General features: G+C 41.0%; 1 protein-coding gene across 1 annotated transcript in view; it reads right to left on the bottom strand.

The window, feature by feature from the left end:
- The window catches only part of STK32A (serine/threonine kinase 32A), a 154,599-nt gene that overhangs the window by 44,485 nt on the left and 94,674 nt on the right, over positions 1-15,440 (bottom strand). The window contains exon 5 of the mRNA XM_010591589.3: positions 10,011-10,048. Within this exon, the coding sequence (XP_010589891.1) occupies positions 10,011-10,048 (38 nt within the window). The remainder of the gene's footprint in view (positions 1-10,010; positions 10,049-15,440) is intronic.

The following is a 15,440-nucleotide window of genomic DNA, read 5'->3' as shown; positions in this document are numbered from 1 at the left end:
TGACTTTAAGATTACCTTCAATAATGTGGGTGGACCCCACCAGATCAGTTGAAAGCTTTAAAAGCAAAAACTGAGGTTTCTCAAGGAAAAAGAAAATCTGCCTCAAAACTGCATCACCAGCTCCTGCCTGAGCTTCCATCCTGGAAGCCTATGTTATAGATTTCAGAGTCAAAACTGCATTACCAGCTCCTGCCCGAGCTTCCATCCTGGAAGCCTATGTTATGGATTTTAGAGTCAAAACTGTATCACCAGCTCCTGCCTGAGTTTCCATCCTGGAAGCCTATGTTATAGATTTCAGAGTCAAGACTGCAACATCAACTCCTGCCTTAATTTTCAGCTGTCTGACCTGCCCTACAGACTTGGACTTGCCAGCAGGGATGGATTACCCAATAAACAAGGTATGCATAGGCTTACTTGTGCTTACTGACTAATATGTAGTGCACAGTTTCACCTGATTTGCACAACATCAAAGGTCTGTGTGAGCGTGTGTGTGTCTCCAATTGGTTCTAGTTTTCTGGAGAAGCTTAACTAATACACCTGGGTTATGCCCTGAACTATGCCCCTAACTTACAACATGACTTCAAGTCCTTTTCCTCTGTTGAGCCTTAGTTTCCCCCTTATGGAAAGAGAAGGGCAGATGATCTCTAAAGTCCCTCTCAGCTCTGACATTCATGACAATATAGTGCCGGTCTAACACTTAAGTTAGGCAAGGAACACACTCTACAAAGTGCTTTAGGGTGCTTTCATTTACAGCTGAAAGGAACAAAAGGGCAATATCAGAGCTCAAGCAGACAAGCCTGTTACGTTAACTGTTGGCAGGAAAGCTATCTGGTCTTGATGTGTTGGCATTTCCATTTACACGCTTCTGTGGTTTTGATGTGTTGTGGTTGTAACTGGAAGGAAGTCATCAGATTCTTTTCCCATCATTCAGAATCCCCACTCCCCATGCCAAACTTCACCGTCTGCCCCTGATAGCGCCCAGTCTGCTACTAAAGAGAAGGCTTACTGTCTTCAGCACCAGGGTTTTATTTTGTGCAGCAGTGTTTTGTTTTTGTTTATGCAATGACATTTTAATACAGTAAAAACAGAAATCATCCAGGTAAAAGTTAACGTGTCCTTGCCCAAATGGTACCAACAGATGCTTTCAATAACTCATTATCATAGTATAGGTTTTCTCAGTTGTTTTTCTTTCTCCTCAGGGTTCTCATGCTCACAGCACTGGTCTGGAGCGGTGGTTTAAAGGCTTGGTACAAATTAGGTGAGCCTGGAGACCTTGTGGTTAAGGCCTTGTACTCTGGAGTCAGACTGCCCGGCTGAAAGCGGATTCTACCAGTAACTAGCTATGTTAGCTTGCAAAAGTTACTAATCCTGTCTGCAAAGTTAGGATAATAATAGTTGTCTTCTCATAAGGTTGTTGGGAAGATTAAATAAATGAGGAAGTGTTCAATTGATATATTATTATCAGAGACTACAAGTGTAGTTTTACAAAATATGCATGCCTGGCCTTCCCCCTCCCGAGACTCCAATTCAGTAGGAATGGAGTAGGAGAGATGTCCCTGGGTGGTGTAAACAACACGCTCAGCTGCTAACCAAAATGTTGGAGGGTTCAGTCCACCCAGAAGCACCTTAGAAGAAAGGCCTGGTGACCTACTTCTGAAAAATCAGCCATTGAAAACTCTATGGAGCACAGTTCTACTCCGACATATTCGGGGTCGCCATGAGTCAGGGTTGACTTGAGGGCAACCGGTACTGGTAGAAAAGCCAGGCAACTGTATCAAAACAACAATAACAACAACAACAAAACTCCACAGGTGATCCAGGTGAACAGCCAGACACACAACCCTCTACTTCATTCCGAGTTGATTTTCCAAACCAAATTAGTAGAGGTGGGGGGGGGGCGGTATGTTTTAGAGCCATTTGGTTCTCTAAGTGTGGCCACTGGACCAGCAGCATCAGCATCACCTGGAAGCTTTCTAGAAATGCAAATTCTCAGGCAGCCCAGACCACTTGAAGTAGAAACTCTGGGGGTGGGGCCCAGCAACATATGTTTTAACACGCCTTCCAAGTGATTCTGATATTTGGTGACGTTTGAGAACCACTGTTTTCAAAGAAGACCTGGTGTAGTAGAAGGTCCTGACTAAACACCTGTTGAATGCAGGTGAAAGAATGTTGAATCTGTATTTGTACAGTTCAATGGCACTTTGCATAACGTTTTTAGGTAAAGTCTCTCCTTTGAAACTCATAGTAGTTCTGTGAGCTAGCTCCTATTTTCCAGACAGGGAGACTGAGGCTCAGTTATTTCTTTCCTCAAGTTCACAGGGCTCAGAATTAGCAGAGCTGTAGTTAGGACCTAAGGAGCCCTGATGGGGCAGTAGTTAAGCACTCAGTTACTAACCAAAAAGTCAGCAGTTCATACCCACCAGCTGCTCTGCAGGAGAAGGATATGGCAGTCTGCTTCTGTAAAGATTACAGCCTTGGAAATCCTATAGGGCAGTTCTAATCTGACCTATAAGGTCACTATGAGTTGGAACTGGCTCAGTGGCAAAGGGTTTGTTTTTTCTTTTTTTTCCCTTTGGTAATTTGGATCTAATATTCAGTCCTAGGTATTTTCCAGGACCCCTTTGGTCCTGGAAACTTTTGTGCTGTATCACAAGACCAAATAGCTGAATAAGCTGAAACCACTACCTTCTGGTTGACTCAGTTTATTTCCCTGCCAGCTGCACAGCAAAGGACGGGGGAGAAGTGTTTGAGGGACAGGATCTACTGGAACCTCTAGCCTGGTGCCATAGAGCTAACAGTGACAGCAGAACCTCACAGAGCCATGGACACCAGTCCTAAGCCTCATTCCAGGCCCATGGTGCTGCCATGCTCTCCATCTGCTTGGCACGATTATCTATCTGCCGGGCTCCCTTTTGGGCTGGGACGATGAATCTGGGTGCTAGGTCAAACAGGGAGGGTTCAGTCGGCTGCTGATTGGTGGACACAGGAGTCGTCTTGGGAGCAACAGAGCTCTCTGACTTTTTCCCAGGGAACTCTTAGGGCAGAGCTTCTCAACCTCAGCACTACCGAGGACTTGGATGATTCTTTTTGTGGTGGCTGTCCTATGCCTCATAGGATGTTTTGTAGCATTTCTGGCCTTACCCACTATACGCCAATGGCATATCCTACCTAATGCCTGGAATCATGACAAACAAAAATGTCTCTAGACATTGATAAATGTCCTGTGCAGGGAGGGGGATAGTTAGGGCAAAATCATCCCCAGTTGAGGATGCCTTAGTACGAAGAGCCCTGGTAGCCTAGTGGTTAAGTGTTTGGCTGCTAACCAAAAGGTAGGCAATTCGAATCCACCAGGCACTCCCTGGAAACCCTAAGGGGCAGTTCTACTCTGCCCTGTAGAGTTGCTATGAGTTGGAATCAACTTGATGGTGGTGGGTTTGGTTTTTCGGTTTGCCTTAGTATGAAGTTGTTCAGGTATAAGGCTCAGAACATCCTAATTTAGCATCCCTAAGGGAAAATCTTTGTCTTCCTTTTCATCTCTGTCCCTTGAGACAGAGGATCATATTAAAAATCTAAATTCATATTAAGATCATACTAAAAATCTGATCACATTATTGAGTTACTGAATTCAGTCCTTGTTGTTGTCATTATTTATACTCTTTCTCACTGTGTCTATGCTCAGATTAAGAATCTTTCTCAACATAGCACTCCAGACACCATAACGGATCAGTTGGCACTGCCCCTGTTAACACTTTCCCCTACCCACCCAAGTGTTTAAAGTATATGCACCACATTTCTCTGGGATGTTTGTCAAAAATGCGTATCCCTAGGCACTACTTTAAGGAGCCCTGGTGGTGCAATGGTTAAGTTCTTGGCTATAATTGGAAGGTTAGCAGTTTGAGCCCATTCAGAACCTTCATGGGAGAAAGACCTGGCAATCCACTCCTGTAAAGATTACAGCCTAGAAAACCCTATGGGGTAGTTCTACTTTGTCACATAGGGTTGTTGAGTCAAAAACGACCTAACAACAAAAGGGACTACTTGAGACTTAATAAATCTGATTATCTGGGGATGGGGTACAGTATTCTACTATATATCTGTGTGTCTTTCTCTATATATATTTAGAGAGAGAGAGAGCCCTGGTGGTGCAGTGGTTAAAGTAATCAACTGCTAATCAGTCTGCTTCCATAGAGATTTGCCTCTTTGGAAACCCTAAGGACCTGATGGGAGCGGCGTATGAGATATATATATACATATTTGTGTGTGTATATATATATATATATATATATACACACATACGTGTGTGTGTATATACGTGTGTGTATGTTCTAGTTTTTTATATAGATATATAATATACACATATGGAAACCTTGGTGGTGTAGTGGTTAAGTGTTATGGCTGCTAACCAAGAGGTCGGCAGTTCGAATCCTCCAGGCACTCCTTGGAAACTCTAAGGGGCAGCTCTACTTTGTTCTATAGGGTCACTATGAGTTGGAATCAACTCGACCACAGTGGGTTTATATATATGCATACACATATGATGTGTGTGTATATGTGTTTGCGTGTGTGTGTGTATATATATATATACGCACATACGTACATATATGGAGCCCTGGCAGCACAGTGGATAAAGATCTTGGTTGCTAACCAGAAGGTTGGCAGTTCGAATCCACCAGTTACTCCTTGGGAAATCCTATGGGGCAGTTCTATTCTGTCCTGTAGGGTTGCTAGGAGTTGGAATCGACTCGATGGCAATGGGTTTGGTTTTTTGGTTTTATGTATATATATATATACACACACACACATACACACACACACTCTCCTCTGGATTTTTAGACCCACTTTGAGACTCCACAAGGGGGGGAGTTGTTAAGGTAGCCTGCTCAGTTCTTCCTCACTCACACTCTCAGGCTGAGTTTTCACCTTTCTCTTTTTCTTGTGTCTAGGGAAGATGTTAAGAAAACTAAATTTTAGATGATGCCGTAATTGTTATTTTTCTCTGATAGTCCAGGCAGACATTATTGTTCCTTTGGGTGCAACACTTTTTTTTTCCTGTGAATAATCTAAGAAAAACATAAAAATTCTAGACATTATGGAATTGATAGAGCTGGATGGGTATTTGCATTAGTAAAAAAATATATATATATATGAAAATATATATCAAAACAGTCGATAACGGGCTTTTGCCCCATCCAAGTCCTAATGCCATCTTGGGCTCTGAACTAGTAAATGAAACACTTGGTAAGAAGAGTAACAGATATATTCTACTTTAAAAACATTTTTTTTTTTTAATGTCAAATTCTGATATCCAAGGAGTATTCATTCACACCATGGAAAGTGTCTCCACTCTACAAAAGGGTTTAGCTTCCATTAAATGCGAGTCTGTCCTGATGCATATGAATCAATATGAGCCGATATGAATAAAACTGTTTCCGCCTGTTATTGCATCTCTGAAACTGCCTCATCTAGTTGGCAAGATGGGTTGAGAATGGTGCTGCATTAAAGTCTCGGCAATGTGCTGTAACACACAGCTCATTCAGAGGGATGGGTGCAGCAGCCATGTCAAAATGGTGGGCAGTTATCTTTCACAGTTATTAAAATCCCCACGCATGAGGCCCATGTGATGCCCTTCAGGGGAGAAATATTATAAATGTGGACACAGAAGACAAAGATTTCAGATATGAGCTCCACATGGAAAATCACACTTCCAAAGGCAGGCATTGATTTGTGGATCAGCTGATTCTCACAATAGCAACTCTATACAATGAGCTTGTGCTGGTGGGGGGCAGGCATATGGTAGAAGGAATTTATTCATTTAAAAATGCTTAATGATGGTCCCTGAGCAATGCTTGAGAGACATCATTTTTGCAGCATCTGAATAAACAGAAAGCCAATAACTTCAAAACAATTTTCCCCCTCTGGAAAGGGACCCCTAGAACAGTGTTTAGAGAGTGGCTCTCAATTCCATTTCATACAGACCGTACTTTCAAAGCAGCTTTTCCTTTATTACTTGCAGTCCTTCTCAAGTTGAGTTCAGGGTGGGAATACAACGTGGAAAAACCCCCTCTTAATTCATTGTCCAAACCAAAAAATCTTGGGAGTGAAAGGGGCATTATCAATAATACACTAGATGGTGGGTGTAAACTGGGATGACTGGTCACACTTCCTAAGCAACAGGGCCCCAGCCTCACCAACAAAAAATGCCCTGAAAATGGCCTTATCTTACTGCGCACATGAAGAAAAATCAGAATGGGCCATTCAAAGTGTAGTTGCCTGAGGAGCAAATGTTAAACAAAATTGTTTGAACCCCAGATCTAACAAGTAGACAAGCAAAATCTTTGGTATATCCCTTCTGGAATCAAAATAATACTTTTTAAAAGACAGGTAAGTGCCTAGTTTTTACAGAATCTATTTGATATAGAAAATAATGAAATTGTCAAGGATTTCGTTTACTTGGATCCATAATCAGCACCCGTGGAAGCAGCAGTCAAGAAATCAAATGACATACTGCATTTGGCAAATCTGCTGCAAAAGACCTCTTTAAAGCCTTAAGAAGAAAAGATGTCACTTTTAAGACTAAGGTGCGCCTGATTCAAGCCATGACATTTTCAATTGCCTTATATGCATGTGAAAACTGGACAATGAATAAGGAAGACTGAAGAAGAATTGATGCCTTTGAGTTATGGTGTTAGTGCAGAATGTTGAATATACCATAGACTGCCAGAAGAACGAACAAATTTGTCTTGGAACAAGTATAGCCAGAATGCTCCTTAGAAGTGAGGATGGTGAGGCTTTGTCTCACGTACTTTGGATTTGTTATCAGGAGGGACCAGTCCCTGGAGAACAACATCACGCTTGGTAGAGGGTCAGCAAAAAAGAGGAAGACCCTCAACGAGATGGATTGACACAGGGGCTGCAGCAGTGAACTTGAGCATAAGTATTGTAAGGATGGTGCAGAAATGGGCAGTGTTTTGTTCTGTTGTACATAGAGTCGCTATGAGTCGGAATCAACTCAATGGCACCCAACAACATCTGATATAGATTCAGTACATAGCTTATATGTACCAATCTGGACAAAGCCACATCATACAAAATGAGGCAGTCCTAGCTTCCTTCCCTAGGGAGGAAAGCCTCTACCACCTCATGGGAATCATACCAATATCTGACTTTCGCTGAGTGATTTCTTTGGGGTAGAACCTGCATTAAGCACTTTATAGATGTTATGTCAGTTAGTCTTTATAATGACCCTAAGAAGTAGATACTTTTTGATCCCTGAATTAACTAAGATGCAAAGAAAGTTTAGATAAACTTGTCGAAACTCTCACAGCTAGTGAATAACAGAGTTGGGTTTTGAATCCAGGCAATCTGGTTCCAGAAATCACACTCTTAACTACTATGTAGATGTTGTTGTTAGGTGCCATTGAGTTAATTAATGGCCCCAGGTTACAGAGTGGAGCTGTCTCATAGGGTTTTCTAGGCTGTTATCTTTTTTTTTTTTTTAATCTTTAAGGCAGCAAATTGCCAGGTCTTTCTTCTGGAGAGCTGCTGGGTGGGTTCAAACTGTCAATCCTTTGGTTAACAGCTGAGCACTTAACCTCTGTATCACATGGGCTGTTTTTTAACTACTGTATTACACAATTAAGCTTTCACAAGGGTAGTTTCCAAGGGTAATAATTGATTTCTTGATCTTTCTCATAATCTATAATCACCAGGGTGACCAAAAAAATGAGGAAGAAAAAGATGTTGAATGAAAGAGATATATCATAAGATGAAGGCACTTCTAAGACCTAATATTAAAATACTAGTACCTAAATGGAGTCATTGGGTGGTGCAAATATTTAAGAAGTTAAGCTACTAAATGAAAGGTTGGAAGTTCAAGTCCAAAGAAAGGCCTGGTGATCAACTTCTGAAAAATTAGCCATTGAAAACCTTATGGAACACATTTCTACTCTGACACACATTCAGTTGTCATGAGTCAGAACTGACTCCATGGGAACTGGCTTTGGGATATTTATTCTCTGAATGGAAGGTAAATCTTGGACAGCTTTTGATTGATGGAATCTATATGACTACATTCAGGCCCTTTAAAAATGTAGGTACAATAGACTTTACTCAGAAAGGCACCTGGTTGAGGGGGGAAATGGGGGCAGAACCTGAACCTGGGTAGTGTTTGGCCAGCCATGCACTGTCATAAGGCCATGATAGGCAGAGGGAGAACATATTCTAAGTTGTAAAAAATGTATCCTCTATAGGGTTGCTATGAGTTGGAATCGACACGACAGCAATGGGTTTTGGTTTTTTAAAGTGGTTAAGGGAAACCCTGGTGGTACAGTGGTTAAGAGCTATAGCTGCAAACCAAGGCTGGCAGTTCAAATTCACCAGCTGCCCCTTGGAAACCCTATGCGGCAATTCTACTCTGCCCTGCAGGGTCACTATGAGACAGAATTAACTCAATGCCAACGGGCTTGGGTTTTTTTTTTTTTTTTTTTTTTTTTGTATAAGCTAGGGGAAGGAGCCCTGGTGATGCAATGTTTAAGTGCTCGGCTGCTAACCAAAAGGTCGGCTGAGCAAGCCCACCAACGGTTCTGCAGGAGAAAAGACCTGGCGATCTACTCCCGTAAAGATTGCAGCCTAGGAAACACTATGGGGCAGTTCTACTCTGTCCTATAGGGTTGCTATGAGTTGGAATTGTCTCGATGGCAGACAGTATAGGCTAGGTGAGGCACTCTTCACAACTGTGAAGCTCTCTACAGTTATTCATGAGAGAGGATACTGCTTCCTATTTAAGGTAGGGATAGGTGGTGTTTTAACGAAAGTCACCTTCACGCTAAGTCTCACATTGTTCACATTTCTGAGATTCAGAGAATCTGTTCCCAAATGTCAGAAGCGGTAAAGGGAAGGAAGAAACGAGGCGTTGGAAGAAAGTGGAAAAAATCTTTTAGACAGTCCATAAATAAATGATGACCCTGAGCTTTGCAACTAGAGGTCAAACGCAAAATTGTTGCTTAGCCTTCGTGAGCACAGGTTGGGTCTGGCAAGTCAGGTTTAAAATTCAACTAGGTAAATAAATAATGAGCGATGGATGGTACTTGGAGTTTCAGTCCCACTTCCAAATCCCTTATGTAAGAATTAAATGCATAAGGAGCTTTGCAGAGATCCTCATTGAGCAGCTTTTAAAACACATAACAAGGATTGTATTGCCTCTGTAATAGTTACAAAATGCAGGCAGTATGTCATACAGGTCTTCCTTGAAGGACCAATATATCGAAATGTACATTAAAATAAACATTAGGATTATACAATTCAAATATTGTTTGCAGAAGTTTGTTGTACAGAATACCTTCAGTGTTTTATGAACTTTAGGCATTCCTTTGTCACCTTCGTGATTATTGCCATATCCCCCATATGACTCTCATATCTGGAGATGACAGTATAGTGTTATCTACTTTGTATTTTTCTTTTAACTGACTAACTTAATTCAACTTAAAATGTTTTGGACAGAAAATTTGACATCATTTCTGAAAATGTATAACCAGCTTGCCCTCCTTTAAGAAGGAAAGCATACGAGTAGATGCAATGAGACAAAATCACATCACTAAATATTAGGTAGATACTATTGACTGCCAGGTGCTCTTAAGTTCGAGTCTTCTTCTGTCTTTATGAAAAAAAGGGAGCTGATTAAGTGTTACATAGATATTAAAGGCAAATGCACTAGAAACTGTGAGAGTTTTCTTGGAGAAATCAGTAGGAGTGAAATAAAACTGAAAAGAGAATGACTTTCTCATTATGTAAATTCAGTGTTAATAAGGGTGTGTTGGTGTACTATGCCACTACTTTAAATAGAAGGTTCTCCCATATTGTCCCTCCCAACCCTTAAGATAGGGTTTCTACATATAACTCAACTGAGTCAAGCAAGACACCCTTTCCTATGTGTAATACTCCTGTCTCAGGAATACTCAATTTGTTCTGCATGCATGGAAAGTAGTTGATTGCAAAAAAAATCTTCAACTTACCATGTTCATCGAGTAAGATATTGTCAGGCTTCATATCCCTAAGACAAAGAGAAAGTTGTTCATAATAAAACAAAAAAATCAACATAACAGGTAAAAATGAAAATGCTCAACTAACTAGTGTCGAAGCACTGTACCAGTGCCTCATTGCTCACAATCATAGTAAATTCTCACAGTGAATCTTTGAGAAAGTTACATTAATACATCCAGTTTACAAATCAGAAAACTGAGGCTCTAGGAGGTTAAGGAACTTAATCTAAGGTCACAGAGGTGATAAATGAAAGAACTGGCCTCTGAGCCAGGTCTCTCTCATTTAAGAGCACAGATCCTTAATTTCTATAATATATGGAAACCCTGGTGGCATAATGGTTAAGTGCTACGGCTGCTAACCAAAAAAGGTCGGCTGTTTGAATCTGCCAGGTGCTCCTTGGAAACTCTATGGGGCAGTTCTACTCTGTCCTATAGGGTCGCTATGAGTCGGAGTCGACTCGACGGCAGTGGATTTGGTTTGGGTTTTATGAAAGTATCCATCCATTGAATCAGAGCCTTTAAATTGTCGTAAAGCAGTAGTAGTTGTTGTTAGTTAATTCCAACTCATGGGCACTCCATGTGTGCAGAGCAGAACTACTCCATAGGGATTTCAAGGCTATAATCTTTTGGAAACAGATTGTCGGGCCTGTCTTCCAAGGCGCCTCTGGGTGGGTTTGAACTGCTTAACCATTTGTGTCACTCTCATCAATTTCATCTGTGTAAGTCTAGAGTTACACAGATGAAGTGAATGTAAGGACTCCATAGAATGAGAAAAATGCAATATATAATATGGTTATAGATTGAAATTCCAAACATTAAAAAAAAACTTTAGGATGATACTACAATGTTTCTAGTTTCTTAATAAATATTGCTGGTGTAGCTAATTAAAGGATTTGTATCTGTCTTCCATGCATTGACAAGATCTTTAAATCCATAGAAAAGAACAAATCCCACCCTCTTCCAAAGAAGGGAGTAGTTTGATGGTAAACACTTGGAGGAATGGCCTATAGAGTTTTCAAAGTTCTTATGAAAAGAATATTATCATACACAGTATTCCTCAATCAGAAACCTGCCTAGTAGTTTTATAACAGCCTTCACTTCCCTTTCAGATTTTTACTGCCCTTCTCTAATGTACCATTAAAGTCCTTCAACCTAAATTCACAAAACCCATTAGGGAAGAAATTCTGAAATAGGTTTCAGGAACACATTTTCAACTGAGCGAAGTAGCTTTTATGTTGCTAGAATAAAATGACCTAGTCTTTGATAGATTAAGTTTGTCAGGGTCCTCTTCTCTTGAAAATTTTAATGAGTAACAGGTCCCCTCCTACAAAGAGAACCAAGTACGTGCTACACGTGATAGGCAGATGCAGGGATAATCTCGCGAACTTTGAATATCTTCTCATATAGTTGGTTAGGTTGTTAAAATCAATTCCGAATTCATAAGGTAATCATCTGTATCTGTGGCAGTTTTTTTTTTTTTTTTTTTCTGGTGCAAGGTACAACCTGCTAAAACGATGTAGTGTAAGGGAATATCAAAGTGCCTGTTTCTCTTGGGTAAGCCCTCTTAGACCGCACCCCCAAACCTTTGATGGATCCCATTAGTCAAAGTCTGATGAAGTCCAAACTCGCTCCTAAAGGCCCTTTCATAATCCGACTCTGTGCTCCAGCCATGGAAATTCGTGAGGTCTCCAGAATATCACCCCATCCTCTCACCTCCTCACCTCCACACTTCTGTTCCTTTGTCTGTATCTGGGCCCTCTCATTACTGAGCTCAGACAACACCCATTCATCTTTCCCAGCTCACGCACTACTGCCTGCAGAGAGCCTTCCTGACATCCCAGTTCTGGGTTGAAGGCCCCTCCTATGTGCTCTGACTGCACAGTGTACTTCCTCAATTGTAACATTTGTCATGCTTATACTTCCTTTTTCTCCTTAATGTCAGGAATGGTTTCTTGATTACTGTTATATTGGATCACAAAGGCACACGGTGCCTGGTGCTTAGTAAATGAATGACTAAATGACTATAATGGATTGAATGCATCCCCCAAAAATATGTGTCAACTTGGTTAGGCCATGTGTAGTTGTCCTCTATTTTGTGATTTTCCTATGTGTTATAAATCATAATCTCTGCCTGTGGTTAAAAGGATTACTCAGGTCACCTCCCTGATCCAAAAGGGAGTTTCCCTGGGGTGTGGCCTGCACCAGCTTTTATCTCTCAAGAGATAAAAGGAAAGGAAAGCAATCAGAGAGTTGGGGACCTCATACCACCAAGAAAACAGCACCAGGAGTAGAGTGCGTCCTTTGGACCTGGGATCCCTGTGCCTGAGAAGCTCCTTGACCCTGGGAAGATTGAGAACAAGGACCTTCCTCCAGAGCTGACAGAGAAAGCCTTCCCCTGGAGCTGACACCTTGAATTTGGACTTTTAGCCTACTTTACTGTGAGGAAATAAATTTCCTTTTGTTAAAGCCGTCCACTTGTGGTATTTCTGTTACGGAAGCACTAGATGACTAACACAATGACCCAGGAGAAGTTCTAGTACAACAAAGAAGTGAATCCTAACAGTATATAACAAAGCCCTATGGAATCCCATCAAACACTCTCTACAGTTCAAAGCTAGAGGTGAATCAGGACTCGGGCTCTACCCCCCTCTTCAGATTTGTATCCACTAGTGTTTACCAGGCAAGGAGGAGGCCCAGAGGAGTCTAGCCCAGAAAGGAAGAGATTTAGGTGTGGCATGGTCATTATAATGATTTCTTGAACTAAAATCATGAGGATGGGCTTCCTGGGATAAAGGAATTTCTGTGAATTTGACATTCGTGAGCATTCTATCCTGGTGGCAAAGTGGTTAAGAGCTATAGCTGCTAACCAAAAGGTTGGCAGTTTGAATCTGCCAGGTACTTCTTGGAAACCCAATGGGGCAGTTCTACTCTGTCCTGTAGGGTCACTATAAGTCAGAATTGACTCGACAGCAATGGGTTTGGTTTGTGTTTGAGCATTCTATTAAATCCTTGAGCATCGTTTTTCTATTGTTAAATTCATCCATCAATATAGCCACTACTTTTCCCAAGGACTGCCTTGAAGCTTAAAGAATAATAAATCAGAGAGGTAACAATTAATCTGATACTTCTTACTTAAATCTCATATTTAATTATTCATCAAATATTTACATACTTTGGTAAGTCACTGAGATGAGATATAGGAAATATAAAGTTAAGTAAGGTACAATCCCCTTAGGAATGAGGGAGGATAAGAAAGATGCATAAACAGTTATGCCAAAAGTATATGAAGGGGTAAAGGAGCAAGTTTACTCCTAAATTCAAAGAAAATACTTTAAAAATGGATTAAAAAAATTAAATTATATCCACTTAGATTCTAACTCCACATTTTCTCCAAAATGTGATGAGGTAAATTCTGAGTCACTACAGGGACAAACTGGAGTACGATAAGTTTGCTTATTCATGTACCAGGAGAAAGAAAATGAAAAATACCAGCGTGTTATATTAAAATTCCTGCTAGAACAAGTTAAGTTTTTCTGGTTCTGAATTTTAATGCCATTTCCTTATTTTTTAGTCTTCTCAAAACTGAACTTGAAAACAAAATTATTCTAAAATGTTTATTTCCTTTATGCCAGTCTATAATATGGTTTAACTTAAAAAACAAAAACCAGTTGTCATTGAGTGGATTCTGACTCATGGCGACCCCATGTGCGTCAGAGTAGAACTGCGCATAGGGCTTTCAGTGGCTGATTTTTCCGAAGTGGATGGTCAGGACTTTCTTTCAAGGCAGTTCTGGGTGCGGTTGAACTGACAACCTTTTGGTTAGTAGCTAAGCGCTTAACCATTTTTGCCACCCAGGAATGCCTATAGTTTCACTTATTGGTTGCTAAACCTGGATATGCTTCAGCAGCAACTGGGGAGCTTTGAACAATGTGGATTCTCTGATCCAGCTCAGTCATAAGCATCAGACTCTGTGCATGGGCCCAGGCATCTGCGCCTAAATAGTTCCCCTGGACACTCTGAGAAGCAGTCACATTTAGAAATATCATCTAGGTATTGTCAAAATCCAAAAATGTCCATCTAATCTTAAAATATGAACCCCTTAGAAGCTTACCAATGAATGAAAAGATGTTGGAAAAGTGCAACACTTACCACTAATTAACACATGCTTTGGTTGAAACATATATGTAGATCTCTTATGACCTGCACATCATTACCCAAACAAACAAACCTATTGCCGCTGAGTCAATTCTGACTCATAGTGACCCTATAGGACAGACTAGAACTGCCCCATAGAGTTTCCAAGGAGCTCCTGGTGGATTCGAACTGCTGAACTTTAGGTTAGCAGACATAGCTCTTAACCACTGTGCAACCAGGGTTTTCTGCATATCATTAGCAGGTAGCTAATGATAAATTCCCTCTCACTTGTTGCTTATCATTCTTGGTGATTTCAGTCTATGTGGGCATTCCATTTAATATCTTGGCCTCAGTTCCTTGGCTTACCTCCAATAATCTTTTCATCTATCCCACCGCAATCACTCACTCCCATTTCCTTAATTGTGACTGTGTCATTACTACAGCCTACCCTGGACCAGCATGGCCTTCTATCCAACACAATTCCCAACTGACATATCTACCACACTGAGGCCACCAATATTGACCCTGTCATTTTTTCTTTATACATCACAATGCTCTATCTTCAAGTCTCTTCCATAGTCCATTGTTAAACATTCCCTTGTAAAAATCCTCAATTACCTCACCCCCTCAGTGGTAATCACCTAATAAAACCCCAACATTTGTTAAACCCAACGCTACAACTTTTTCTTGCCTATAGTCAAGCCCCTGAGCTTTGCTAGAGAAAAAGACATAGTAATAGTGATTGTCCTCACTTAAATTCATGGTTACCTATCTTAAATGAGTACTCAACATGCCAGGCAATCCTGCGATTCTTGCCTTCTCCAAGATGACTACTTCATACTTCTGGAATATTCCTCAAACCTCTTATACTCTCTTCTCCCACTCACTCATGAGTGCACCTTGACGACTGTGCCTCCTTACTTCACAAAGATAAGAAAACTATCATTTGTGAACTTACCTAGACCCAAGTCTGCCATCCTCCCAATTTTTGTAGCATACTCATTGCCCTCCCTCAAGTTATGCTGGATGAAGAATCCCTGAGCCTATCCGCAGCAACTTTTCTACCGGATGGACCCCATTCCCTTTCACCTTCATATGGGTTTCCCTCTGTGAGTAGACCTTCCTTTTCTTATATGATCTCCCTCTACCTCCTTTTTTTAATGAAAATATATAATGACTGAGTCTCTTGGAAATACCTTCCCTTGACCCATATCCATCTCCACTTTCTGGCCCATTTTACCGCTTTCCTTTACAACAAAGCTTCTGGAT

The sequence above is a fragment of the Loxodonta africana genome, chromosome 2, assembly GCF_030014295.1.
Source record: "Loxodonta africana isolate mLoxAfr1 chromosome 2, mLoxAfr1.hap2, whole genome shotgun sequence".
Lineage (NCBI taxonomy): Eukaryota > Metazoa > Chordata > Mammalia > Proboscidea > Elephantidae > Loxodonta > Loxodonta africana.
Note: the sequence above shows the minus strand (reverse complement) of the source record. Positions and strands in the feature narration are given on the sequence as shown.